This window comes from Charadrius vociferus, unplaced genomic scaffold, assembly GCF_000708025.1.
Source record: "Charadrius vociferus isolate BGI_N301 unplaced genomic scaffold, ASM70802v2 scaffold514, whole genome shotgun sequence".
NCBI classification, from domain to species: Eukaryota; Metazoa; Chordata; class Aves; order Charadriiformes; family Charadriidae; genus Charadrius; species Charadrius vociferus.
The window spans coordinates 1,968,974-1,985,999 of NW_009648118.1; the positions used below are offsets into that span (position 1 = coordinate 1,968,974).

The 17,026-nt window shown below is 37.6% G+C and overlaps 2 protein-coding genes across 2 annotated transcripts in view; one reads left to right on the plus strand and one right to left on the minus strand.

Annotated features, from left to right (window-relative positions):
- The window catches only part of LOC104285450 (general transcription factor IIE subunit 1-like), a 3,559-nt gene extending 2,831 nt beyond the window's left edge, over positions 1-728 (plus strand). Inside the window, 2 exon segments of the mRNA XM_009883908.1 lie at positions 341-535; positions 538-728. Of these exon segments, the coding sequence (XP_009882210.1) occupies positions 341-535; positions 538-728 (386 nt within the window).
- Positions 729-3,395: 2,667 nt separating this feature from the next.
- Positions 3,396-17,026, minus strand: part of PCM1 (pericentriolar material 1) — a 40,993-nt gene continuing 27,362 nt past the window's right edge. Inside the window, 15 exon segments of the mRNA XM_009883920.1 lie at positions 3,396-3,729; positions 4,946-5,069; positions 5,187-5,279; positions 5,499-5,752; positions 6,759-6,828; positions 7,806-7,954; positions 8,673-8,811; positions 10,641-10,700; positions 13,011-13,208; positions 13,762-13,896; positions 14,959-15,131; positions 15,338-15,475; positions 15,796-15,916; positions 16,300-16,428; positions 16,515-16,687. Coding sequence (XP_009882222.1) covers positions 3,704-3,729; positions 4,946-5,069; positions 5,187-5,279; positions 5,499-5,752; positions 6,759-6,828; positions 7,806-7,954; positions 8,673-8,811; positions 10,641-10,700; positions 13,011-13,208; positions 13,762-13,896; positions 14,959-15,131; positions 15,338-15,475; positions 15,796-15,916; positions 16,300-16,428; positions 16,515-16,687 — 1,982 coding nt within the window. The 3' untranslated portion in view covers positions 3,396-3,703.

The following is a 17,026-nucleotide window of genomic DNA, read 5'->3' on the forward strand; positions in this document are numbered from 1 at the left end:
TGCTGAAAATGGAGCGAGCTTAGTTTAGAACGTGGAGTAATGCTTCAATTCTGCACTAGCGCCACTCAGATCTTAGTTTCTAAAAAGTAGTCTTCAGACTGATTTAGGTCATATTCCCAAAGCCAGAGGTCAGGTACCAGGTCCTGACATTTTTGGCTCTACCTGTGCAGTAACATTAGTGGTAATCTTTAAAGCAGAAAGCTCTTGGAAACGTCTGCACTTCCAAGAGAATTCTAAAGTGTGGGTAAAAAAGATCCAGAGTAGAAAAAAAGGTGTATGTAGGATGGCTGTGGTAACTGTAAACTATTGGTAGCTCTAACGCTTAGTACTTGTGTATTAGGAGCAAATGCTTCTGAAGGAACAGACGAAAGTGTTAAAGAAACTGTCACCGATAACGAGATCATCAAGACCCTTCTGATCCATGAGTCCAAGTCATCGTCTAGCACAGACCAGGCTCCTGTTGGCAACAGCAAACTGCCTGAATGGGGCAGTGACACTAGTGAGTCTGAAGAAGATGCCAAGACCTCAGGAAGAGCAGGAATGCAGCAGGCAGCAACTTTGAACGAGAGGAACAGGAAACAGAAGGTCCAATTTTAATGGTAGCTGGTCAGCCTCGCTCATATAGCGAAGTCAGTGAAAATCCCGAGCTTGTGTCTCTCATGACAAAAGAAGAGAGAGAAGCTTATATAAAAGTAGGACAAGAAATGTTCCAGTCTCTCTTTGAATAAATACTCTATGAATATGCAAACTTGTATGGAATAGGTGAAGGCTTCTCTTGAAATAAGACAGTTAAGTCTTTGAAGAAACTTTGAAGAATGGAAGTTAATCACTGGAGGGTTAAGTTTTGTTTGAACTCCTTGTTGTTATGCAAGGTAGTAATCCTGTCCTAGGTAACCACAGCTCAAAATACTAGCACTGCAGCAAAAGCAACCCAAAGTTACTATGGGTTTTCTGTTGTCTTAATGCTTAGAATTTGTGAATGCTGTAATTAGTTTTGGAGCTTGAATCGTTTCAGGACACAACGGGGTTTGAAAATAAAGTTTCAAAAGCAGTGTTGCCATCTGTTGTAAGAAATCAATTATGCCACCTTCCTCCAAGAAGTAGCAGATAGATACTTCCAATAGTGACAATGAGTCACAGTCCAACATGCCTGAGGGCTGGAGCACCTCTCCAGTGACCACAGCCTGACAGAGTTGGGGTTGTTCAGCCCAGAGAAGAGAAGGTGCTGGTGAGACCTTCCACCCTAAACCATTCTATGACTTGATTTTTCTCCATACCCGTGTTCTAGTCTTCGTTAGGTCATTTGCTACAGAACAGTAACAGACAGGTGTTATACAGTAACCTCCCTCTAAGGGAAGAGCTGTTACTAAATTGCGTTAGCTACAGAAGAGAACCAGCTCCGGCCTCTTAACTTGCATCTTAAAAAATAATATCTGAATTCTTTGTACTTGGTGCTCCACAGAACTGTCTCTGAAGTCAACAGATACTGTACAGTAAAACATAATGTTCATTTGGTCCAGATTAGTAAGGAAGCAAGCAACATACCAAGCAGAAGACTCTGATCTTCATATCTCTGTCACACTCTCTCCTGTAATCTTTTTAAGCCCAAACTTTTTTACTGCCACTGAAAAAACACACTCTACTTGAACTCCATACACATAAAAGGACTCACATCAGAATATAAGACAGTGCTTAACTGCTTCAGCAATTCTACTGTTTATGCCCTTCTAGTCTACTTCCATGATCCGTTGCTCGGAAGGAAACACAGGAGGTTCCCTCTGAATGTCAGGAACACTTTTCTTGCTGCGAGAGTGACTGAGCACAGGCACAGGCTGCACAGAGAGGCTGCAGTCTCCAGCCCTGGAGATACTCAAAAGCCACTTGGGCATAGCCCGGGGCAGCCAGCGCTGAGTGGCCCTGCTCCAACCTCCAGAGGTCCCTGCCAACCTCAACCACTCTGTGGAGAAAGGGTAGAGAGAACGTACCACCAAATAAACACCGTTTCAGTGCACTGTTCATATACGCCATTGCAGGGCAGAGTTCAGGAACGGTATGTGCTCATGCTGTTTCATGAGCTTTAGAGTTTAATGATTTACCATATAAAATAGATGTCTCAAATATGCACAAATGTTGTTATTCCACTTTATGAAAATGTTCTCTTTTAGATCTACTGAATGATTCTTGTGGCAAGTTAGTTATTAAAAACTTGAACTTTATTTCACTTTCACAGGTTTGCCTTTGTCACAATGTATTTCCTCTGTCCTCAAAATGGTAAAGTTTTTCCTGCATACAGTATCATGATGAGTTTAAAGTCTGCACGGTAACTAAGATGCCTTCAAACCTTTTAATATACTTTTGTCTTTGGAGATTGAAGGTTTATGATTGTACTCTGCCGTTTCAAATTTCACTCATAAAACCTGCAGACACTCAGAACAAACAAACTAAAAAAAAAGAATCACAGAAGACTCACGCTCATTTTATTCAAACTTCAGGTGTATTTAGACTCCACTGGCACTAGACTGTCTCCCGCAGCATACGGCCGTATTATTACACCAACCTCAAAAGGAAGACAAGCCTGAATCAAAGATGACCACTGCATTTTAACTGCTTTGAGAAAAGCCTTGTATTTGTTTAAGGGAAGCAGGATCTCTATAATGCAGCAGATATGCCGAATAAACTATTTCTGGCTCAGTTTTATGACTTACTGTTATTAGCAACTCTGATCTAAAAAGGAAAGAAAGTTTTTGCTCTGGTTCAAGTTTTCTAATCTACTTTTCTACAATCCTAATTCTTCCTCTGCCATGAGACTTCATTAGGTGCTGACTTTAACTGTTTTTTTAAACATTAACAATTAAAATTAATGTAATTTCCTAAATTTCTTCCTTCCTACATGAAAACCCTTTACAAAGTCAAAGACTTCAGGAACCAGTTCTGCAGGCTTGCAGCACTTTGAAGTGTTACATGTGAAAGGACACCCAAATTTTCAGACAGGTTTATCCCTTTGCATATTGAAAGTGCAAAAACAGAAAACGCAGAAAAATACGGATGGTTTCTGCCGTTCGCTACAAAACCATGGTATTTAGGTCACCTCAGAGCAACGTGCTGATAGAAATGAACTCCACAGGCCACGAACGGGGACTTTTCTTTTTTTACAGACAAGCTATACTTAGGCTGTAAAGGCAACATGTAGGTGTGTACCGTGTCTACACCTCATATTTGTAGAGGTCGGAGAAACTCAGTGGGACACGAGTTTCTCACCCCAGGACAGTTCGCAGTGTTTCTCTGAAGAGGAGTAACAAAGAGAGCTACAAGCATGCCAACACTTAAAAGTCACTTCCAACAACAAACTGTACACCATTCGTAAGGCAGAGGAAAATTTTTCAGAAGACAAATTTACAGACAAGTCCAAACTTTATTTAAAACTACTATTTTGAACAATTTTAAAATTACTAAACAAGTCACGATAAAAAATAAAAAAAGATTAAGACAGAAAAAGAACAGTGCAGCAAGACTGAATAGAAGAGGATTCAGTTCCAGCTGTTCAAACTGCCACAGGCAGAAGTTAGCAGAGCTATTCCTAAGAGGCAGTGTGTCAAAAATTTTACATTTTTATACACTTCCAGAATTCTGGGAAATTAGTGCTGATCTTCTGTATGCCTTTGTATACGCAGAGTTTATAAATGTAGATATCTTCAAGTTACTCTCATGCGCTCTGAGCTCCAAAAGTTTCTGTAAAATAAGAGTACACTCATTACTGTCTAACAGCAACAAGGCATCAAACACAGCTCTTGACCACGTGGCAACTCCTCGTAAGTATCCATTAAAGCACCTTGATGAAATATTTCATCCTCGCTTTTTTTCCCCCACCAGCGTTTTGAGCCGTGGCTCGCTTGACCAGCTGCAGCCACCCCCCCACACAGACAGAACGGCTTAGTTGCTGGCTACCGGTTTTGTGTGGCACGGCATTCTCAGCCCAACTATCCCCACACCAGGCACACGCATCGGTATTCACCACACTGACACGACAGACTTCCCCTGGCAGAGCTGCGACGAGCAGAGGGGTGGTGGGCGATGAATGAAATGGAAGGGAATATGTACCTTCCTTCTCGTTCTAGTCTGGAAAATCCTATGCTGTCACTGCAAATGCATTTAAAAAAAAGCATTTTCATCACCTTATAGTGTTTGAGGAATTGGAACTAGCTAAACTACCACAAAAACTACCATCAGAATACTCAGTTCATGCATTTATATATGCCATTATATATCCTTCACTGGAGAACTACAAGCCTAACAATAGAACAGAAGCTTCTAATACCATAACTTGTGTCACAATATCGACATTATATTAAAAAAAAAAAAAAGTTCCTTTGACCAGCATTGCCATTAAGTTTTTGTAGCTGCATAAATACTGCTTCATGACAGTGACACGCCTTTGTTGCTGTCGTACACAGAAAGCATAGCTCATGGTATGCTTCATATAAAAAATAATTTCCTGTTTCCTGAAGAGGTATTTTACTATTCTGAAAAGTCTCTTGAACTTTTCTATTACAGAACCACTGAGCAGTCTGTCAGCAAATTATATTCAGAGTTTTAAATCAGATAATAGCAATTAGAATTTGCAATATTTTTAAACCCAAGCTTGTGTTACGAGGAACAAAAATACTATTCCGTTTTAATAAGTTTAAAAACCATCAAGTTATAAAATGTTAATTTTTATTATTTTATTAGCCACAGAATCTAACAAATTATACATATAGAAGGAACATGGAAGGCAAAATCCCTTCATATCAAAGCATCATTTTCAAATGCACGATAACAAAAAAGGGTATTTGTTTAGCGCCACCATTACTGCTTACTTCAATCAGTGACAAGAAGATATTTAAATCCTAGGCCGTTTCAGAGTGTTTTCCCAATAGATAGACAGGATTTAGAAAACAGTCTTTACCGGGTTCTTTCAGAGTTTGGGCATCTCCTACTAATTCTTGATCTTGAGCACCACCTCCATCCAGTAATTCATCAGACAAACTGTTGGTTTGGGCCTCTGTTGCCATTTTCTTCATTAAATCTGCCTTTGTAACAGATAAAGCAAAACTCAAAATTCTGGATAATTCTTACTGCTGTCTAGATTATTAAGACATTTAGGGTGTGCACTTCTAAACAACCACCCCACAGCAATGGCAAAATACCTCTGAATACACTGCGAGTTTAAGGGGCAAGTCTTCAACTTTCACAAAGTCATCTTCATCAGATTTTTGACTGACATTCCCAGAACCAGCCTCCTGTTAAGAAAAATAGTGACATTTAAGAGAACAGTGCTATGTTGTTTAATTTTCACTCCAAAACTAGATTTTTGACTATGGTAATAAAGTACATCAAAAAGCAATGCCCATACCGAATTTGCAGATGAAAAGTGAACGAGACTGGAAACTAGAAATAACACTGAAATAGAAAAAAGCTTCTATTTTCTCTTGGATGTATCTTAACTGAAATATACGCACGTATTCATTCACCAGCACAGGTGACTCCGTATCAGGGCTGCCAGCCATGGAGCTTTCAGAACTTGCAGCAGATGATTTGTTTCCTACACACGTTGTATCGAGTGTTTGAGTTTCATTTACTGGTAAAGATGAGCTTGATTCTTCCGTTTTCATAGCGGCCGTAATAAAGGATTCTGGGGCATCGACTGTTAAAGGTGGTGTATTCTCCATGACATTGAGGTAATGAGGCAAAACTGTAGCCACATCTTGTTCACCTAAAACCACAAAACTACATTTTAACGGGATAGAGATAGTGAAAGATTCTGAGCACACAAAAATCCTAGATTTTTTTTTTTTTAACAAATTATTATTCAAAGCTACAAATGAGCAATGAAAGTGAATTAGTCTGAAACAAAACATCGGTTACTTGTACTCTCATACACTGAAGTATCAGCAATTATCACAAGATAGGATCGAACTTAAACATTTCTTAATTGATACAGGTTTTTAAAAACAAAAAAAAACAAACGCAAAACCAAACCAACGGAAAAACAACTTCCAGAAATGTATGACCTACTGTAAAATATCTCTGTAAAATTATGCCTAGAATGAATATAATACAGAACAATAAATTCCTTAGCATTTCACCACATTCTTGTGGCAACCCAGAATCTACTCAAATACTGCTTTTAGTCTATGAAAAAAGACCAAGAACAAAACCAGTATTTGCAACAGAAAAACACAAGAAAAGAAGGAGGTAACGACAGTTCAATTAAAAGTGCCATTCATACCACCCAGCACTGTTTCTGTCTTTTGACAGAAAATCATCTCTCGGTTCTTAATCAGTTACAACACAGCACTGCTCACAGAAATAGATCTTTAAAATATCAAGCAATTTCAATTGCTAGTAAAGGGTAGTAGCAGAAAAAGCAAGTCCTAGACAAACCGAAACATCAAAATATTGCAACAGACAAATTACCTCTGCTACAGTTGTGTGCCAAAGGCTGCAACAATCAACTGAAATGGACGCTATTGTCAAGCATCAAGCACACATTTATTATTCCAGGTTTTCTCTTTAAAAGGTTTGCTGTGTCTATATCAACACAGATATATCTACTCAACTGATACGGTTCCATGAAAAAAAGCAGCCCAGTAAACTCTTACAAAATTGATGTTCTTCCCCTTCACTACATATATCACAGGCACTGTATGAGATAATTCTCACTATATGCAAATTCATATGGAAGTGTTAATCTCTCGGTTACTGTGTACCGAGCTTACCTTTAACAGATTCTTGTTCTGATGCCGAAATCTCACTGCTTTTTGTTGTTTGCAGTTCTTGGTTTGAAATCTATTCGGGAAGATGAAAACAAATTCAACTAATTAGGACAAATTCAACTAATCAGCTTCACAGCGTATTGGCTAATTTATTCTTCCTTGCTAATTAGAAACACACTGTACACTTGCTCCATGCTTTTAACTATTTTGAGATAAAGGTAGCAAGTTCTACTCTCTATTCATCAGCTGGTCAACCCCACTTTAACAAACTATTAACACTGATACATGTGTCTTATCTAAGCATTTAATTTTCTTTTAGCTATAGTATTTCCCACGTAAACTCTTTAGTTCCAGCAAAAAAGATCTATTGTTTTAGCCTTTAAAGTAAAACGTTCCAGTAACATCCTTGCCTAAATGTTAGTAGCTGTTGACTAAACCAAAGTTTCAGAAGACTCAGAAGTCAATCTTATTTACCGAAATGTAAAGAATTGACAAGTCTCTAGAACCAGGTCGCACACATCCAAATGTTTTTCAGGAAATAAACAGTGAAATGACAATAGAAAAGCCAATAATATTACACCGCTGTTCTATAAAAATGTATTACATGATGAAGAGGAAAGACAAATCAGACATGCTAGAATACAAGAGTCAATGGCTTCTGCAAAGGAAAGCCCAAGTAGAACTTGACGTCAGCAAACACAGAGGAAGAAACAGTTACCAGTATAAAACTTGAAACTTTCAAAAAAGCATCTCTTTTCTACTGCATCTTAACATTCTCTTTCTCTGACAGCAGATTTAAACAGTAGTTTCGTGTGCATCATTCCATCCATTTTGGCATCAGCCATACCAATAGTAAATTCAGGTGGGGAATGAGCAGTAGATACTTTGTATGTAGCAGCTATTGCTTTCATGTAATTTCTTGTAGCATTCTTCTACTTTTGTTAGTATGAAAACAGTGCAACAAGAAAAAATGAAATGTTAAATACAGATATTTGTCTGAAAAACTATGCACTGGCGTAGGTTTGTTCTGTGTTTACAGCTTTGGTCTACCTGTTCATTTTCAGTTGTTGTTTCACTGCTGGCTTGTAGTGATGTCTGCACATCAACAGGTCCTTCTTCAAATTCTATTTCTTCCTCTTCATTCTCATCTTCTCCACTGCCATAGTTAGTCAGAGCTTGGGTTTCTGCTTTTGATAAACCTGAAAGCAAATCAATGTAAAACCATCTTCGTACTGGATTTACATATTGACAGAGCCTGACAGAGTAAAAATCAGGCTGCAAAATCCAAATCCCTTTTGAGAATTTACTGCAACGATCAGTTATAACTCATACTTCAAAACATTATTTGAAATTAAGATACAGTGATGACTTACTTTAAAAGATCCACATGCTCCACATAAGCTGTATTACCAACAAACACCACTGTGTTGGTGTGAAATAGTTAAGTTACTAAACAAGTTGGTGTGAAGAATGTAAATAAAAGGGAAACCCAAGCCATGAGTAGCTGGTTTACGACAACGAACAGCACCAAAAAAATTATTAAAATTATGCAAGCCTAAAGAGAAGCATATTCAAAAATCATCATTTAAATGCAAAACTGCAAAAAAATTTCAGCAGCTTTCACCCTTCGGGTTAAAGGTTGAGAAACTTTAAGTTTAGCTGAGACAGGATATGTAACAAAAAATTAATCTGATTCCAACATGTGTTTCTACAGATCTACAGGTTACAAAGAACAAAAGCTCCTCTAATTGGAATGTTGACACAGTACTAGTAAATCGAGTACTGGAAAACTTTCACTGGAAAAGACCTGACTAGAAAATCTGTGAGGGCAGGTGTTACACAGCAGTACTTCACACAAATCCTGTTGGTCAAAACTACAGTTAAAACATTGAAGAATGAGCTATAAAAATCACTTACTTATGGCCACCGGACCACTTTCACTTTCCTCATCTTCCTCTTGATCAGATGCATCAGACCTAATACTTTCAGGAACTCCGTTACCATCATACATTTCTGAGTCCTGTACTGGTTTAACAGTTTCAGTCTCATCCTTGTCCTAGGGAAACAAGGCATACTTTGCAATTTCATGTTTGTTTATCTCAAGATTAAGTTATGGTTTCTGCATCAAGAAGGCACCTTTGTTTCTCACAATCAAAAATCTACAGACTAAAAACTGATGTTTAAAAAGTCCTTAAGGGCTTGAAATAAATACTGCAAAGCTACTGCTGAAACAGAGCATCGGGATCTACTGTAAGAGATCACGCACTGTTCAGACATGGCCATCAAGGGCATCGCAACTGAGCATTTCATTACCTGAAAAGGTTCACACTGATCAGCATGTTAGCTTAAAACAAGATTTCTTTGAATTCGCTTTATCACTGTCACAAGGAAGACAGACACACTTGCATTATTACCTTCCAGTGACTTCCCTGCTTCTCCTGAATTACCTCTAGTAAAAGTTCAGAATATTCCTAACTGCTGCTTCTCCTTTCTTTCGGAATAGCTACTCAGCAGTTTGAGTGAATGATTTGCTAAACACCGTGAATGACAGAATTCTGCTCAGTCCATACAAGCCTCAAGTAAAGCCCCGAGTTTGGCTCCAAATTTTGAAAGGACTCTTCTATACTACAGCAACCATAAGAAGTGATTTGCACAGAATCCCACGGATTCCCACTTTCACTTCCAACGCAGTGCGACAGAAGCTCTAAGCCCTAGAAGAAAGCACTGACTCTGTGCCCATACATGCCTATATGTATGCCTACGCCCATTTAGGAAAACATTCAGCATTCTACTTGGTACATTACCTGTATCTTTCCCTGGGCTGTAAAAATCTGAACATTCCAGCAGAAAATACAACACTTCATATACAACCCCTCTCCCCAAATACAATTATTTCTTGGTGGCTTTCAAAAGGAACTTAAAGAGAAAAGGGAGACATTTGGGGCCCTAACATTTAATACTCAGAGCACACACAGACTTTGACTCCAAAGACCTCAAGTACTATTTGTCCCAACTCAGAACATCTGCCTTCTCCTTGAGAGGAAAAGTAAAACAACTTACTCTGTGTCACTAAAAAAGAAAATGTTAATTGCTAAAAATAATTAAATACCATCTCTATTTACTGGTCTTCCTATTTAATTCTTCGAGGAATGACTACATTCTAAATGCCCTGAGCTGAGAATCCAGGCAACAGCCCCAGATGAAATCCCACAGTAAACACTTTCAGAACAGGTCTTTTTCTTTAAAATACAGAAAATGAATACTGAAAGGAAAAACAAGATCCTACCCTAAAGCTGCTCAGCAAATATCACAAATTATTCCATTTCAGTTGTGCAGCATTTAACGTAAACTTTGCTCTTTTTAGACTTTCAAATTGTCAGTCCTAAAGCAAAGCTCATTCTACATAAAGGTCACCAACAATAAATAGAAAAGCATCTTTAATACTATTTTGGTTGATATGAGTGCACTTCTTGAAAGATAACAAGATAATGTTTTATAAGAAATGCAACAGTCTTTACACTGGTAATGGCTCTGCAGTAGAAACAGGAATAAAAGTAAGAGCAACCAAGAAACTGGTATCTAAGTCATCTTTACTGAATGCATATAATAACAAAGACTTCTTGATGAAGGCAGATTTTTTGGTAGTCCTTTTCCAGACCATCAACTTAAATTACAAAAGGGAAATTATGATTTACTTTGCTATTTTGATAAAGTAAATCACTGAAAATAACAGAAAGGAGATAAAACCCATGACGTTTAATAAATTTATGGACACTAAGAAATGGGCTGCTTATGGATACAGGATTTATATGACACAAAACAGTAAGACTAAGTGATCTGTGAAATTATCTGGGGAATAAAGGCAGTTGAGAAGCATAAACATACTTTGTCCTCATCGACATCTTCAGCAGATGAACAAACATCCACCTGGAGACCTTTTTTTGCCTAGAAGAAACACAAACTGTCTTCAATTCTAAACTGAAATAACTTTGAAATACTGAACCAAACTAAGGCTTCACGAAAGCCCGGCTGAGATGCCAATCTTACCGAGAAGTGCTATCTCAAAATGGCAGTAAGCCACAGGGACTTTTATGCTATGAGAGATGTTTACACAGATGTCTTCAAAATTTGAGAGTTGTAAAATATTACAAAAAACTGTGCTAGCCCTTTTTACTTAAACAATTATGTTTACACGGGATAGTTCTCCAGTCTGTGGTTAAACCACATTTCACATATAGAATTAGATATACCAGCTCCGGTCAGGACAGAGCTGTGTTTTTCATTGTGGAATCTAAAACCAGTCAGCTTACTGGACTCAAGACAGCCACAAAATCAAGCAAGATCAGATGTACCTGCATCGGGATCCAGACCCAAAAGCTGTGAGGAGACCTTATAGAGATAATTGTGTGGGTCTGTCCAAAGTAAGCAGGACCTACCAGTTCTGGCTCATCTCTGTCTCTGCTGAATCTGAACTGCTGCCACAGCAACAAGGCAAACATTGACCTTAACCTGAATCCTCTGGCTTCCGTGAGAGGGGAAGAAACGCCAGATCTAAGTTGGGTCCATGCATTCTCACAGCAGTGTATAAACCAATCCTTTATGTAACAAAAGCTCAATGAGCAACTTCAGATAAAACAGGAAGTCATGTCCAAATCCTTCTGGATTCAGAGTGCTTCTCTGGCCTCTTTACAAGGCACTCTGCAGTCTCTCTTGCATGCTAGCCATACTACTGGAAAATCTAAGTTGAACTATCTTGAAATGTAGCTGATGATACGCTTAAAACTACTTACAGGACTTAATAGTTTATGACACTTTCACAAAATATCTTCCATTGATAGTTTAAGAATGAGTTCAGGTTTGCTTTGGTATTTGTGCTTCTAAAAGAAAGCTGAAAGGACACAAGTCATAACTACACTATGCAAGAAGAAACATTGAGGTAGATATCTGATCAATGTAAGTATATGAACATGATCTGTTTCAGTGTTTGTTTTGTAGGCAGTTCATGTAGCTAGAAAAAAAGCCATGTTCCTAAAAACCGCAATACTAAAATTAAAAATCGTGATGCAACATCTTTAATAATGTAAATGGTGTGAAAACCAACCAAAACTTGCTTTGTTAGAACAGAATACGTACTACAGTCTCAAATATTTCTGAAAAGTTATATATATTTTACACTTCAAGTCTAGAAAGTGGTATTTTCTACATATACCAATAAGCCAACTATTTGATGACTTCATAGGACTTACTCAGGTTAGGTAAAGATAGGGAGCTACTGCAAAGCAAGCTGTAGGCACAACTGGAGAGATGATGAACTGGGACCCCCACATGTCAAAATATTTAGCTCAGATAGAGCTAATTTTCTTCATACTAACTGGTATGGGGCTATGTTTTGGACCTATGCTGTAAACAGTGTTGATAACAGGGATGTTTTAGTTACTGCTGAGTAGTGCTTACACAGCGTCAAGGCTTTTTCTGCTCCTCACACCGCCCCCCCAGTGAGTAGGCTGTGGGGCACAAGAAGTTGGGAGGGGACATAGCCGGGACAGCTGACCTCAACTGACCACAGGGCTTTTCCATGCCACATGACGTCATGCTCAGTACATAAGGCTGACGGAGGAAGAAGCGGGGAACGTTTGGAGTGACAGTGTTTGTCTTCCCCAGTAACTGTTACATGTGATGGAGCCCTGCTTTCCTGGAGATGGCTGAACATCTCCCCGCCCATGGAAAACAGTGAATGAATTCCTTGTCTTGCTTTACTTGCCTGCACAGCTTTTGCTCTACCTGCTAAACTGTCTTTACCTCAACCCACGAGTTTTCTCACTTTTACTCTTCCAAGTCTCTCTCCCCTCCCACCGTCAGGGAGTGAGCAAGTGGCTGTGTGGTGTTTAGCTGCCTACTGGGATTAAACCACAGCAACTACTCAGAGGCCCCAGACGTTAACACTATTTCAACACTTGACTACTCCTTCCTATGTGCACATATAACCATTAAAACACATCTCCTCTGAATTACCAACAACAGAGTCTATGCAATTAGATATCTGTAACAGACACTCATCTATAATACAGGACATCTCCCTTACTGAGGAAAACTAGTTCATGCTTCTACACAAGCAATACTGTGACTACACAGCACTAATTTGTAAAAAAAATATATATACAACATATGAACTAAGGTAATCAAAGTAGTTTAGGAAATACAGATATTTATGAAACTCAGAAATGCTATATTTTTCAAAAATGTAATAAAACAAACCTCTTTAGCATAAGACTGTATCACTTCAGTAGTTTCTGTTTTTCTTTTGCATCTCTGCTTTACAGAAATACTGTTGTTGTCCAAGTCTTGCATGAGTTTAAAAAAGGCTAATTCATTAAATAACACTTCAGAGATCTCCACAAGAAGATCCTCCCCACAATCTTTTAATTTTCTACCAGCAAATTTCGCCAGTGAATCCTGTGAAGAGAAATAATTCTTCAGTTTTTGAAACAGGCTTTCAAACTTCAAAGACTAAGTGTATGTCATATTACTAATAACTCAAAATTAGTTAGGCATAAAATAGCTCATACTTTTTAAAAAAACATGGTTTAGCATCTTAAACAGATTTTACATAGACTGTCTAGTACGTATCACAGAACTTATCAAGTTACTGATTTAAACTCTATACTTGTAGAAAAAAAAAAAAAACAAGAAGGAAAAGAGCTGCCTATTGATTTTCATGAACTTATACAAAATGTCCAGGAAGAGCATCACCAGAGCTCTCCTTGAAGACAGCCACAGACAGGAGATACACCTCTCACTATCTGGCAGTGCTGGAAAAGAAGTTCTGTGCGTGGTAAAGCTTTAATTTTAGGAAGCAAGGTAATGCCTCATTGCTGTATGAAAGGTGAAGGAGAACAGCCACTATGCTATTCAAGTTGTGAAATATAACTTCAGGGAAGGTGGTTTAGCTGTTACTCATTATCTAAGTTGCAGTAGTGCTGCAAAACAACACTGAAAAACTACTAACCTGAAGTATACTGCCAAGCTGCTTATGAAAGAACTTCACAAATTCTTTACTTTCATCATTTTGTTGTGTAAGAGTCAAGACCATACGTCTTACTGATGTCAGTAATTGAGAAGAGCATACTTCATCCATGTGTTCCTAAACAAGTATCACAGAACGAGCTTAGTTACCACTTAGAAAAAAATTAGCCATCAACTCAAATACTGAAATTCATTTATAAAAAAAAATCACCTGTCCACTGAAGGAACAGCACTCCATGAACAGTTCTAACCCATCTTGCAAAACAAACTAACTGGAACACAGTTATAGCAAATACCATACTTCGTTAATGACCAATCGGCCATAACACAGAAAGCTTTATCTCACTTTTCCAATACATCAGCACATGCCATCTTATAACATTTGGACAAACTAAGAATCTTCATATATTGTGATTGTGTACTCGAGTATTAAAGTTCATGTTAAGATACCTACTGTTGTAAGCTTCTTTAAAATTGCAAATGAAACGGAAGTCTTCAGGCACTGAGACTGTGACATGTCAACAATATACAGTTTTTAAAACTAGTATCAACTTATTACCTAAACCTAAGCTTATATACTGTGCATACTATAAAAGGGAACAGGAAGATTATTGAAGCATCTTACAACTCAATCTTCTCTGCTCTTTAACTTTGCAAAGAATGAACTGTGATTGTTTCTCCTTGTAAGTACTACGTTTCTCCTCTGTATTCACAGGAGTTTACAAGCTCTCAACAACTTTCAAGATATTTGTAAACCGAAGAAAATAATGCTGAAGCTCACAGAGCTATTCTTCAAAAATATTTCAAGTTCCATCAAATGTTACAGTTTTAATTAAAATTATCTCAGTTCTCTTTGCTAAAAGGCAGCAAGTATTTCAGAAGTACGTTCTCAAACATTTCTATTTGATTTGGTCAGCTCCAAACAAAGATATTTCTATTCTTCTTGATGCCAAGCCTACCAGCGCAAAGCAATCCAGAAACCTTGCCATTTCTTTCTCCTATTAAAAACTCCATAGAATCTTTCTGCTGGAGTACTTAATCCTTATTTTGTCCTCAGCAACTTAACACACATCTATTGGCAGCTGTTGCTAAGATGCAAGTTATCCATTTTAAATCCTGTTCTTCTATGCAGGTCCTTTTCTACTCTCCTAATTCACACATCACCGAAAAAAGTTCTTACCTTCAGAAAAGGAATGACCTCTTTCATAATTGCTTTAATCTGCCGGTCAAGCTGCTGAGTATCTATACGAGGACATGGAACAGCAGAAACTTCACTGGACTGTGGCACAGGAAGACATTCACTGGGACTTGGACCTTGTTAAAAGAAATGCACACCTAAGTCATTCAACATTACTATTAAAGAAATACCATTTTCAAAAACATGTATTTTCCTTTTTGTAAAAATAAGTCATGTTTACTTAAGCATGTAAAGATCCTTTGAAACGTTGCTAAGTTTTCAATATAAATGAAGAGGAAAGCAAATCAGCCAATTAAATGATTCCTGATATTTAGAATAATTATTTTCTAAAACTAAGCAAAATATGTATATATGTGCATACCTTCTAATTTAGCAGCAGAAGCACCCTGAAAATTACTAGAGCAGCCCTCAGAGTCAAGGGTACTTTCAGCTTCAATTTTCATACGCTCATATTCCCTCATCCTAGCCAAAGCTTGATCTAAGTGAATCACTGTGTTGCCTATATTTAGAATAAAAACACCTTTTAATCTAAATAAAAAGTTTGCAATTGACAGACAAGTAAACAATGATAAAAATTAATTCAAAGCCACAAGTTTTGAAATCTACACATAACCGTAGTTGAGTTAGAATATTTTATTACACACTTTGGTCAACTCCAAGTGTTCTACAAGTGGCTCATTTCTCTAAGTGTTGTTTTACAAAACATGGTTACATACTAAAAATCAAAGAACAGTATACTATTTAAGAGGAGACAACTGCAGGCATTTTTTAGGAAGGAAGGACTAACACTTACAATACTGTAAAGCACATCATTCTTACCAAGGTCATCAGTGGCAAAGGGTTCAAAATTTGAAGATGTAGACATAGTGCTCCCATTGTCTGCATCATTTTGTTCACAATCTTGACATGCTTCTGTAGAAAAGTTCTTGCCAAAAGCATCCTAAAAAACACCAAAGAACTGAATACAAAGCAGCAATGCACCATCCTCTCACAGATGTGTCAACAAGGCAGCTGTGGTATCAAGACCTGTCACCAGGCTGTTTGACTGGGGAACAACCGTACTTTCAGGATATAAATCCATCAGGCGATTCTACCATGTTTGTTTCAAATACTTCAACTATAAAATACATAAGAAACTGTACAGAGGCATCAGTGATTTAATAGTCTCTTGCATTTCTTTGTTTAGAATTCTAAAGTCCATGTACATTGATATGAATTTCAGAAAAATTCCATCGCTAGTATGAATATTTCAGTACAGAAGCATGTAAAATGAAAAGATACGAAAAGTCGACAGTAAACTAGCTTCTGGACTTGAAAACGTACATCATCTGTAGAAGCAAGGCTTTCACTGGGAGTGAGTTCAGAATTTGATGCCATCCATGTTGCAGAATTCAGTGATTTTGTGCACTTCCCTTTTTCGTTGTTCTCAGATAAATGTCTGGTCACTATATCCTGGAAAAGATAATAAATCTATACTGTAAAAAAGGATCTAAGATTTGTTTGATTCACACACAAGATAAAAAATTTTGTGCATATACCTGCAAAGCATATAGAGCCCTTTGCCTCAGGTAATCTGTATTTAGCAGCTGAAGCTCATGGAAAAGTTCAATAAGGAAGTGGGGACGAGACTCATTTTGAGAAATAAGTGTTGCCACTTCAGAATAAATTGTGTCTCGCAAAGCTTCAAACATAGAAAGATCACTACCAGTTTCTGTAGGAAAAAAAAGGAATTTGTTAAGTCCTTGACATGCATCGAGTTGAAAGAAAACTGTCTATTCGGTATGCAAGTTACAGGTACACAAATTATCTCTCAGTCATTGTAGATTCCATTATACAACTGCTTTCTTAAAGCTTACTCATTTCCTGAAGGGCAACAAAGATTTAAACATTCTGAATAATACTTTATGCAATCCTTCATATACGAAATAAAATATAAAGCATTCAAAGAAATCATTTTCTTTACAATTCTGAAAAATACTTTTAGAAAGTACTATGTCTTAAAGAGAATATTGCACACACAATGTTGCCAATAGGTATTCAACCCTGAAAA